This window comes from Nycticebus coucang, chromosome 2, assembly GCF_027406575.1.
Source record: "Nycticebus coucang isolate mNycCou1 chromosome 2, mNycCou1.pri, whole genome shotgun sequence".
In the NCBI taxonomy this organism is placed as follows: domain Eukaryota; kingdom Metazoa; phylum Chordata; class Mammalia; order Primates; family Lorisidae; genus Nycticebus; species Nycticebus coucang.
In genome coordinates this window covers 37,862,951-37,875,508 of record NC_069781.1, presented here as the reverse complement: position 1 = coordinate 37,875,508, position 12,558 = coordinate 37,862,951, and the positions used below count along the sequence as shown (strand labels likewise).

At 35.4% G+C, this 12,558-nt stretch overlaps 1 protein-coding gene across 7 annotated transcripts in view; it reads left to right on the top strand.

Moving 5' to 3' along the window:
- Positions 1 to 12,558, top strand: part of STX17 (syntaxin 17) — an 89,386-nt gene that overhangs the window by 68,572 nt on the left and 8,256 nt on the right. For all 7 annotated transcript variants that reach the window (XM_053567605.1, XM_053567641.1, XM_053567659.1 and 4 more), the window contains exons 4-6: positions 1,711 to 1,936; positions 11,041 to 11,156; positions 11,228 to 11,278. In XM_053567605.1, the coding sequence (XP_053423580.1) occupies positions 1,711 to 1,936; positions 11,041 to 11,156; positions 11,228 to 11,278 (393 nt within the window). The remainder of the gene's footprint in view (positions 1 to 1,710; positions 1,937 to 11,040; positions 11,157 to 11,227; positions 11,279 to 12,558) is intronic.

The following is a 12,558-nucleotide window of genomic DNA, read 5'->3' as shown; positions in this document are numbered from 1 at the left end:
CTTTCTGGCTGAGTCTACGAAGGTGGCATGTTTCAAGGTATTGGTCCGTTTCTACCAGATTTTCATATTTCTAAGAATAGGAGTTTTTTATAGTAATCATTGAGGATTTTTTTGATTTCTGAGTTGTCTGTTGTTATTTCTCCTCAAACTTTTGGCTAATCTAACCAGAAACGGAAAAGTAAAAGCTCTAATATCAGTCAGACTTTTTTTTTTTTCTTTTGAGACAGAGTCTTACTTTGTCACCCTTGGTAGAGAGCCATGGTATCACAGCTCATAGCAACCTCAGACTCTTGGACTCAAGCCATTCTCTTGCCTTAGCCTCCCAAGTAGTTGGGACTACAGGTGCCCACCACAATGCCCAGCTATTTTAGATATGAGGTCTCACTCTGGCTCAGGCTGGTCTTGAACTTGTGAGCTCAGGCGATCCTCCCACTTCTTCCTCCCAGAGTGCTAGGATTACAGACACGAGCCACCACGCCTGCCTAATCGTTATTTTTTTAAAAGGGGGAAAACATCACTGATAAAAATCCAACAACTTCATTTAGAAGGAAGTGCAGAGTAAAATTACGGGGAGACAATATGAAGTACTGGTAATGTGGGAAAATAGGCACTTATACTTTGGTGGTAGTGCGAATTATTACAGCCTTTTTTGAAAAAAATAGTTATTGAAATGAAAATGCACATTATACTTTGAATATTTCTGCTTCTGGGAATCATTCCTACAAAAATAATATATTAGTATATACTATCATATAATGCTAATATAGTATATTAACTACTATCATATACTAATGTAATATATTAAGATTTATATGCAAATATATTTATCTCTTAGTTGATATTATATTAACTGATGACTGGAAATAACATTAATGACAGTTGATCACTTGATGAATGATTAAATAAATTATACCACATTTGTACTATGGAATATGGTGTAACCATCGAGCAGGAGGTATGTCCATGATGATATTGTTAAACTGGGATGTGAGATGACAAATTATAGATTGTTATGCATAATATAATCCTTTTTTTTTTTGAGACAGAGTCTCACTATGTTGCCCTGGGTAGAGTACCATGGCATCACAGCTCACAGCAACCTCAGACTCTTGGGCTTAAGCAATTCTCTTGCTTTAGTCTTCAAAGTAGCTGCTACTACAGTCACCCGCCACAACACCCAGCTATTTTTTGTTGCAGTTTCCATTGTTGTTTAGCTGGCCCAGGCTGGGTTTGAACTCGCCAACTTGGGTGTATGTGGCTGGCGCCGTAACCACTGTGCTACAGGTACTGAGCCATATAATCCATTTTTTATAACAAAAGGGAAAGCCTATGTATGTTAATTATGTGATGAGCCAAGAGAAATATGTGAAAGGATTGGGTTAAGGGAGGATGTGGGATTGGTGAAGTGGGTAAATGTCTTTCTCTTCATATGTTTATGTGGTATTTGATTTATTATGAAAAGCATTTGTCACTTTTGTAATAATGACATTTAGTGAAGGAAACAATTCTAAGTATGAGGATGTGGGTTCTAAAGATACTCGATTAGGCCAGGCAGAGATATAGAAAATAGAAAAGTATTATGCTACACTTTCTATTGTAGAGAATATTTGTAATCATTTCCATTCAAAACCATTATAACAAATTATTTCCCAAAATAAAGATATTTTATACTATGAAATGGAGGCGTTCATGATTATGTTTCTTTTATAGCAACTGCGCTCCAATATCCGAGAAATGGAGAAGCTTTGTTTGAAAGTACAAAAGGATGACCTAGTACTTCTGAAGAGAATGATAGATCCTGTTAAAGAAGAAGCATCAACAGCAATAGCAAAATTCCTCCAACTCCATTTGGAATCTGTAGAAGAGCTTAAGAAACAGTTTAATGATGAAGAAACTTTATCACAGCCTGCTTTGACAAGATCCATGACCATTGGTGGTAATGTATAATAATTATACTAATTCTTAATCTGTTTTTTAAATTTCAGATTAATGTGAGGGTACAGACAGCTTGGTTACAGTGTTTGCATTTGTTAGGTAGAGCTCCTTTTGCAGTCATGTCCAGCACCCAAGAGGTGCCATAACTCCTTACATTGTGCATTGTGCCTATTAAGTGGGAGTACACCAATCCCCTTCTTCCCTCCCCTCTTCTGCCTCCCTCTTTCCCCCTCCCCTTTACTTGAAGTGAATTGAGTTTTTCTCTTATGTAGGCATACATTAGATCATCTACTGACTTCATATTAGTATTGAGTACCTTGGATATTGCTTTTCCATTTTTATGATAGTTTACTAAGAAGAATGTGTTTCTACTTCATCCAAGTTAATACAAAAGATTTAAAGCCTCCATTTTTTTTTTTTTTTGAGACAGTTTCACTTTGTCAATCTTGATAGAGTGCCGTAGCATCACAGCTCACAGCAACCTCAAACTCTTGGGCTTAAGTGATTACTTAGTCTCCCAAGTAGCTAGGATTACAGGTGCCTACCACAATGACCAGCTATTTTTTGTTTGTAGTTGTCATTGTTGTTTAGCAGGCCTGGGCCGGGTTTGAACCCACCAGCCTCAGTGTATGTGGCTGTTGCTGTAACCACTGTGCTACAGGCACCAAGTCAAAGCCTCCATCTTTTTGTGGCTGAATAGTATTTCATGGTATACATATACCACAGTTTGTTAATTCATTCTTGAGTTGATGGGCATTTAGGTTGTTTCCACATCTTGGTAATTGTTAATTGAGCTGTGATAAACAATCTAGTGCAAATGTCCTTATGATAAAATGATTTTTTTCTTCTGGGTAGATGCCTAGTAATGGGATTGTGGGATCAAATTTATAATAAGGTCTAATTTGAGTTCTTCGAGGACTCTCCATACGTCTTTCCAAAGAAGCCGTATATTAGTTTACAGTTTCAGCAACAGTATAAAAGTATTCCCTTCTCTCCACATCCATGCCAGCTGGGACTGTTCTCACTGGGGTTAGGTGATATCTCAGAGTGGTTTTGATTTGCATTTGTCTGATGATCAGTGACAATGAACATTTTTTCATATGTTTGTTAGCCCTTCGTCTGTCTTCCTCAAAGATAGTTCAGTTCATTTCTTTTGTCCAGTGATTGTTTGCTCTATTATTTATTGATTAATTTGAGTTCTCTGTAGATTGTAGTTATCAACGCTTTGTCAGATTCATAACATGCAGCATATATCTTTTCTCATTCTGAAGGTTATCTATTTGCTTTACTTGTTGTGTCTTTAACTGTGCAGAAGTTTTTCACCTTAATTAAGTCCCATTTGTTTGTTGTTGTTAAGTCCCATTTGTTTGTTGTTGTTGTTGTCATTGCCACTAAAGTCTTCATAAAATCTTTCCACAGGCTGACATCTTCCAAGAGTTTTTCCCAAACCTTCTTCTAGGATTTTTATTATTTCATGTCTTAGATTTAAATCTTCTATCCATCTGGAGTCAATTTTTGTAAGTGGTAAAAGGTGTGGGTCCAATTTCAGTCTTTTACATGTGGTTATCCAGTTCTCCCAGCACCATTTATTGAATAGGGATTCTTTTCCCTGGTGTATGCTTTTGTTTGGCAATAAGTGATGGCAATAAGAGACTGGCTTCATCTCTTGGTTTTCTGTTCTGTTCCATATGTCTAGTTCTCTATTTTTGTGCCCATACCATGCTGTTTTGATCACTGTGGACTTGTAATATAACTTGAAGTGATGCCTCTGGCTTTGTTTTTATTATTAAGAATTCTCTTGGCTATACGGGTTTCATTTCTGGTTCTATACAAAATGAAGAACTATATTTTCCAGTTCTTCAAAGTATTATGTTGGCATATTAATGAGACTAATTCTTATTCTCGATTATAGTAATGCAGCTAGTTAAAGCTCACTTGAAGGGGTAGATATTGCAGATTATCAATAGGTCTTCAGAGATCACCTACTCTCCCAATATGCTGAGTCTTTGGATACTGACTGTGCCTGGAAATATGTACTGGAATTACGCAGAATAAAAATTTTGAGGCTGTGCTATATAGGGTAGAACTTCAGGACTTCAAGTACCCATTTGTCTAGGTATTGAAAAGCAACTTTTAAATTCTTCCTAAGGATAATGTCATTCTTATCTACTGTGTGTTCATCACTCCTTTCCAGGTACAGGGGTGACCTTCTCATTTACACCTTTTTTCTTATGCATTTCAGTTTTCACAGGGGATGTTAGATCTATTTTCCAGGGCAATTCTCTGACTAACTGACAACATTAAAAAGTCCGTAGTGGGGGCCATGCTGTCAACTTCTAAGAAACAGCCCTGTTAAACTTGTCATTATATTTCTTCTAAGGATGTAATTGATAATTGTTCATCCCATTGTAATGTCTTCAACTCTGAAAAAATTCTTGGCTTAATTTTTTTTATCTTACTGGTATTAAATAGAATAACTGATAAAGCTTCACTACTTGAGTTGCTACTTGAAAGCATAAAACCAAATTCTTTTAACCACCAAAAGCCAGAATTTTAAACTTTTCTCAGTTGTGTTTTATAACTGCTGCCCTTGTTTTCCTTTTTTGGTTTCTGTGTTTCTCTTTTATTTTTAATTTAGCTCATCTTGTTACATTTTATAAATCCTTCTAAGCTGCCTTTAATCCTTACAGAAAAGGTGGGGCATAAATAAATTACAAATTATGACAGAATCTATACCCACCTGGTTTTTCTCTTTTTATTTACCTAGGGCACTCCTGCACCACGCTCCATCACCAAAGCCAGATTATTTTTAATATTTTATTCTCAGTGCTAATGATTAAGTAATTTATAAGGAAATAAAAAAAATTGGAAGAAACATTAAGGCCACTATTCAGAGTTTCTGGGTAATCTTTCTTTTGTGGTATCCTTAGTTCATAGCATAATAGTTGGCGCATAGATGACTATTCATAAATATTTTATAAATATAAATAAAGATCGTTTTAGAGACAATTTTATAATTTCAGATGTGCCACAATTACTTCACTGTTTGGATAACTAGTACCTAAAATGTTTTGGTGAGAAGGAGATACTAGCACTCAGCCCTTAGTCGAAGAATATTTGGGAAGAATGCTTTTTGATAGTTTGTAGTTACTAGCATATTGGTGAAGTTGAAGGCTGTTCTTATCTCTGAAGCTTAATGTTCATATGTAGAGAAACTGGGCTTTATACTTCTGTGTGATTAGGGGAACATCTTATGTACTTAGACATTGTGATAGTTGTGACAGCTGGAATAACAGTGACGATCAACTGGATTTTCTTGGACGAGTACCTGGCATCAGTTTCCCTTTTGCTATTTATCTTTGAATTGTCCATCACCAGCAATCTCCTTTTAAACAAAACTTTTGAATTGTATTCAAGATTTTCTTCTCAATATGATAATATTCTAATGCTTGTTTTAATTTACATTTTATTATTGCATTGTTTGTGTTTCTACCAGTAGAACTGTTTGGACCGAACAAATTTGGGTTTATATATCATTAGAGGAATTGGGTGATTATTAGAAGAAAAAAAAACCTGGCAGTTTACCCAGTTTTCTGGCAATTAACTTTCTCCATAAGCTGACTAGTGTTTAAAAAAAAAAAAAAAAAGGTTGGCAGAATTGGAGGAAGCATGTATATAGAGGAAATGAAAAAGGCTGCAGTAAACCAGAGAATGAGAGAAAAGAAACAGCAATTAAAATTCGTTTCCCACCTCTCTGGATTCTCAAACTTCTCAACTCATGGAACACCAAATATACTAAAGATCTGGGAGAAAAGTACAAAATTAAATCTCTGAAACTAGTTCTGATTTTTTTAAATTAGTTATTCTATATATAAAATCACATACCTAAGTTGTACCTAAAACTGTGCAGAATTTCAAGTTTTGAATGATGTTAGTCATGTTGTGCTTTGACTATGAAAAATTGCCAACATAATGCACTTAAAACATTGCTGTCTCATCAAATATTTCACCAAGTGCGAGAATTTCTAATATATTGCCTTAAATCCAGAAATGTTATTAACAATCCAGAGGATAGGAAAGGAGGAGAAAAATTAAAAGAAAACAGGTAACTAGGGGCAGCACCTGTGGCTCAAAGGAGTAGGGTGCCAGTACCATATGCCGGAGGTGGTGGGTTCAAACCCAGCCCTGGCCAAAAAAAAAAAAAAAGAAAGCAGGTAACTAATTTACGTAAGACTTTAATACTGGGGTAGGAATTAGGTTTGTTCCATACGTGGTCTTCTAGCTGTAGACTCTTTGTCATTTTGCATGTTTTATCCTTTTCTCTCTGGTTTTTCCTTATTTTTGCTTTAGCTACTCATTATAGTAGCATCAGCGTATATGGAAAATGTGTTTTATTTGCATAAATGGTAAGTGCCTTAAAATACTTTTTCCTTTACAAATTCAATCTGATTTTAAATAAATTGGTTGGAAACATCAGCAGAGATTCAGGAGCAATGTTGCCATATTTCCATGGGTGAGATCAAAAATACAAAAATAGTTTTTCATTTACAGATAGAAATAACAAGTAGAATAGGATGTCTTATGTTCTCTGGAGAATGAAAGAAGCTTATTAAGTTTAGGGGAAAGCTGCGATGATTTTGCTGTTGCTTTTGTCCAGATTCTGAGAAGCAAATCTTCTCTGCCGATCTTGTTTGATCTGAGAAACTCCGTTCTGTCTCACTTGAGTATGTGGTTTCATTTTTAGCATATTGCTTCCCACCAAGAGAAGTGATGAGCCTACAAATCTGATTATGTTTAGAAAGGTGATTCAAGTCATACAGAGTGAATCTGTGCTTTTCTCCATCTTTGTCGTTCTTTACTCCCAGGACACACACTTCAGCAGCCCAATAGGAAAAGAATCTTAATACATTTTAAACAATATTCACAAAAGAAAAGAATCCAATCTTAGAACTGCTGGGAACTTCAGACCAACATATTGAATTTGATGAAATATTAGATTTTTATCAGAGATATATACATGTACCGAACAGTTTTGTGAAACATATAGATAGTTTTTATTATATGATTCAGAAAATGTATTTTCTGATGGCCTTAATTTTCTTGAAAGTATTTGTTTGCAGCTAAGTTAAGCCATGACTTAGAAGTCATTTATTTTGAGAGATAGGTGTATGTAGATGATCAGCAAATTAATTTTACTATTTTTTTTTTTTTTTTTTTGGCTGGGGCTGGGTTTGAACCCACCACCTCCGGCATATGGGACCGGCGCCCTACTCCTTGAGCCACAGGCGCCGCCCTAATTTTACTATTTTTAAAACCACCTGAACTTGAAAAAAATGTAAGAGATGCTTTTGGATTAATTTATATTTATAATGAAACTTTTTCTAATGTAATAATGTTTAGTGGAAATGTCATATATATTGTGCTACTTAATTCTTGGTGGAATCAGTACTGATCACGAAGCATGGAGAAAGAAAATAGGAAAGAATATTTGGCTATATAAACAGCATATATACACAGACACACATATACACACACACACACATACATATGTATGAGAACAGTCTGGTATCCATGTTGTTTACCTTATTCTTTACTTCAACTAAAGTGAGTCAGCTATCTTAATGTTTGAGTTTATAGCCAATTAAAGGTTTTGAAACTAGTTGTACATTTGAAAAACAGTGGTAGGTGATACATACTGTATTCTCCTTGCCTTTTGTGCTTACACCTGTTTGTGTGTGGCTGGAACTAAGATTATTATGTGATGTGATGTGATGTGAAATAGAAGTTTTGATTTCTATCTTGAAACTATAATGTTTCAGTGTTTTGCCTCAGCATGTCCAAAGCAGTTTATAAAAGTTCAAAGTCAAAGGATGATCACTGAGGTAATGATTTTTAATGCAAGCTGGAATAAATGAATTATGGAAGTTGTAGAAATTAAAAGGTTTGCTTTCTTAATTGATAGTCATGCCTTGAATTGATTAGTCATGTTCAGAGTTGTAAGTTTACAGCAAGGTTTTCTATGGAAGAGAACAGACTTCTTTGTTCTAAAACTCTATTTGAACTACGATGCATACGCAGTTTGGTTTCTAGTGAGACGTAAATGACTTAAACATTTCTTAATTTTTATTGAAGGAAATCTTTTATGTTTGTTTAAAATGTCAAACATTTCCCATCCCTTATTTTTTAGACAAAGAATTTATATATGGTACCCTCACATACTTTGTTTGAATCCTCCTTAATAGTACATAGATTATGGCTTTAAAAAATCTTTAGAGTGGGCATGGTTATAAAGTTCTGCTTTATACTTGGTCTGTTAATGATAATGAAGTTATCTTTATTAATCATAATATTAAAGAAATTGAAGTACATAGGAATATTAAATGGAAAAAAGTCACAGAGTATTTATCTTGGTTGACATGAAAGTGAAAATATCTTTTTTATTGAAATACTTCTATTTTATATCTGGATCACAAATTTGTAATTTAAACAACTTAGATCATTATCTAACATAGTAATATTAAAAAATGAGGAAGAAAAATGTTAGTATTCATTTTCATAAAGTACAGATTTAATTTTCAATTGTTTGCCTCAGTAAACACCTCATTTCAGGTCCTCTTCTGTCCCTATCCAAAAGAAGGAGGGGAAAAGGCTATTTTTAATTTTTACTAAACAAACATCTAATACTAAGAAAAAAATGAAAGACCTAATACAGACCAATTTTTTACAGACATGTTTCTAGGTAAAATTTCTAAGGACGAAAGTACTAAGTAAAAAGTAATCTTTCATAATTAATATCAACATACATAATAAAATAAGGAGTACATAATTTAGACCTCCAGGCTTATCTGGCAATTTTAAGGTCTCTAATTATGAAAAAGATACCTAGGCCAGGCACGGTGGCTCATGCTTATAATCCTAGCACTCCGGGAGGCCGAGGCCAGTGGATTGCTTGAGCTCCCAAGTTCGAGATCAGCCTGAGCAACAAGACCCCATCTCTACTAGAAAATGAAAATATCTTTATGATAATAACTTAGGATATGGAGTCAATAACTATTTTAAACATTTATAAAAATCACTGAGAGGTTTAAAAATGTTGGATATTTGCCACAGTGTTGTAATGTAAAACTTACTCTATATCTGATGTTTTTGCTGTTCAAATTAAAGAAATATATTCAAATAAGTTTTTTTTGTTTATTTTTTAAGAGATTTTGTCTCTGTTGCCCAAGCTGGTGTGCAGTGGCACAATCAAAGCTCATTCCAACCTTGAACTCCTGGTTCAAGAGATTCTCCCACCTTAGCCACCCAAATAGCTAGGACTACCACATTACCATGGTTGGCTAATTTTTTATAGAGACAGGGTCTCACTTTGTTGACTGACAAGTTCAGTCTTGTCTTGAACTCCTGGTCTGAAACAGTTCCCACCTGAGCCTCCAAAATGCTGGGATTACAGATGTGAGCCACAATGCCTTGCCAAGATTTAAAATTAAAAGAACAATGTCAGTTCTGATAAAACTATAGATTACTTTTTGCCTTTCCTAAACAATTCATACACATTTTTCCTTGAGAATTAAAGTGTTCATAAACTTTGAAGGTAAAATAGTAATACAGCTTAATAAAACACTATTCAATTATAGGCTTGATTGGAAAAAGGAATCCAGAAGGAATATGAATTTAGAGTTATAATGCCTTACTTTTAGGAATAAATCAGGTGTCACATATCACCATTTCATTTCCCTGCTATTACTTTTCAGCAGCTCTCTATTGTTTGCCAGATAACATCCAAAGTCTTTAACTGAACTAAAAGTTCCCTCTTAGCCACGCTTTGGTGACACAAAGTGCTGATTTTAAGTTAGCTGTATTATTTCATCCTTGAGGACCTTTGTTCATGCTGGCTTTTGTACCTAGAATTTATATTCTTCTCTTCTTTGCCTAATAACATCTTTTCTAGAAAGCCTTCCTATAAACTGCATACCATATCCAGCTGGATCAGGTGCCACCTGGCTTTGAACCCCCTTAAAATACTATTTATCTAGAAGAAACACACCCAGGTACTCTCCAGTTATTTTATGATTGTCGCTTTGCATGTCCAGCTCTTCTAGAATATAAGTTTTTGGAGTGCAGGTACTCTGTATTATTCACCTTTTCACCCTTGGTACCTAACATAATACATAATGCAGTGCTTGGAAAAGGTAAGTGGTGAACTTAAAGTGAAGGGGAAAAAGAACTTCAGATCTCTTCTCTCCATTTCAAATGTCATTATCCTAAAGCAAATCATCATCATTATTTATTTATTTATTTTTTTACAGTTTTTGGCCGGGGCTGGGTTTGAACCTGCCACCTCCGGCATATGAGGCCGGCGCCCTACCCCTTTGAGCCACAGGCGCCGCCCCAGCAGATCATCATTATTTTACACTGGACATATTGGAAAGTCTCCCACCTAATGTTTTCACTATTTAACTCTATCCTTGATGTGTTCCAGATTTCTAGATTGGTATAATTTATATTTCCTTTCTAAATCTAAAATATGATTATGGCATATTAGCTTCTAGCTTCCCATCAAGCTCTAACTCTTTTAAATGGTAACATACTGATCTTATGAGAAAGATAAAACTCTTTAAGAGTTTACAGTGCCACAAATAATCTCACCTTAGATTTCCAGCCTCAATCGTTGGTTTTCTCCTTGTCAAGTCTTACGCACACACAGTTCTCCTTGACCTGAAAACTCTCTGCTTCTCCCTCCACCCTGGCCCAGTCCACTATATTGTAGTTTCTGTTCATCCTCAGGCTTCAGCTTCAGAACCTTCTTTGACCACTCTTCCCTCCTCAAGTCTAGGTTAAATACTACTCTTCCATGCTCACATAGTACTGCATACTTATCAGAATCAGTTCTTACCAGTCTGTACTGGCTGAACTTGACTGTAAATGTGATAAGCTCTGTTAGTAATAGCATTAGTAGCAGTGGCAGTGGTAACAATTTATTGTTAATCCAGGTACTTAATTTAATTATTAAGCATTTTACATGACAGTTGTTTTATGAAATTGATTGATGCTACCTACTTTATAACAAAGCAAATAAATTTTAAACATGGGGCTATGTTCATCCAGGAGCATTTCACACTACTGAAGCTGAAGCTAGTTCTCAGAGTCTGACTCAGATACATATATTGCCTGAAATTCCTCGAGATCAAAATGCTGCAGAATCATGGGAAACCTTAGAAGCGGTATGTTAAAAATTATTTTCTTTTTGGTAGCTGTGAAACATAAAAGTAACTTCTTTCTCTCTCTTTTTAAGGACCTAATTGAACTTAACCAACTGGTCACTGATTTCTCTCTCATAGTAAATGTAAGTATATACCATTTTTGGCTCAGAATTGTTAGAAGCTCTTACCAATCACTAGGCTTTTGATTGGAATTTTAACACAAGTTATAATTTTAAAGACTGGTATTGAGCCATGGATAGAGGTCTGTCCTCAAATTTTAGTACAATTTAATAAGCACTTGTGATGCACTTGTTATGTAAATGGTACTGTGTTAGATGCTTGGCATTAGGAGTAGGACATGTTGGATACAGAAATAAATGAAGCCTGCCCCTCTGCCTTTGGAGATTCTGTTGTGTGTGACAATAGGCTTGGACCCCCAAAACTGAGCGATCAAGCGTGCTAGCTAAATGCAGGAATAAGGTATTAAGGTACTGTCAGCTCCAAGGAGAAGCATTTAATTCCAATGAAAGGAGACAGGGGGTGTGAGGTGAAAGCATTAGGGATAGCTTTACATAGACACGCAGCATTTACATGAGTCTTGAGAAATAATAAATGTACACAGGTAGGATTAAGGGGGTGCATTAATCCCCTGAGAAGAGCTGAACAAAGACATGGAATAGGGAAGTGTGTGGCCGGTTCCAGAATGACAAGTACTATAGTATAACAAAAGTATGAGGTACCATGGATAAGCAAAGAGGAGTTGGGCTAGATTGTAATGGCATTGAATGCCATACTAAAGAATTGGAACCTTATTTTGTAGGCATTAAGGAGCCAATGTAATCTAGTCTTTGCTTTAGAAAGATCACTGTGGTGCAAGAGGAGGAAGTCATGGATAGGATGACTAGCTAGGAAATCAACTGCAAAGAATGGAGCCATGGCAATACCAGTATACCAGTATAGAGGTAAAGGACTACTGGGAGGTATTTCTGGGGTAGACTTGGCAGAAATTAGAGGAAGATAGAGTCAAAGATGAGAAGGATTAAAGCTTTATTCTGTCTAATGGGTACCAATGATACTGTTAATAAATTAAGGAACACAGAGTAGATTTGGTGGGAAAGATAGAATAGAGTTTCTAAACTGTTCTTATTTTTCCTTCCCAGGAATTAAGGGAAGGCAGGGTATATATGCATGTGTGTGTATAGATATGTGTGTATGTCCACATAGGCACATATCTTGCTACTTATGTATCTGTCTAGGTTTACTTCTTTGTTCTTGATTAAACCATGAATTTGGGTTTGTCCATCTTTGAGTATGTTTTCTCTGAAATCTGGTTTTAAATTACAACTTCCTAGATCACACAGTCTCAGAATTGGGATGGGATAGGACTTTAAGAAGCCAACTAATCCAGTCTCTTTATTCTTGC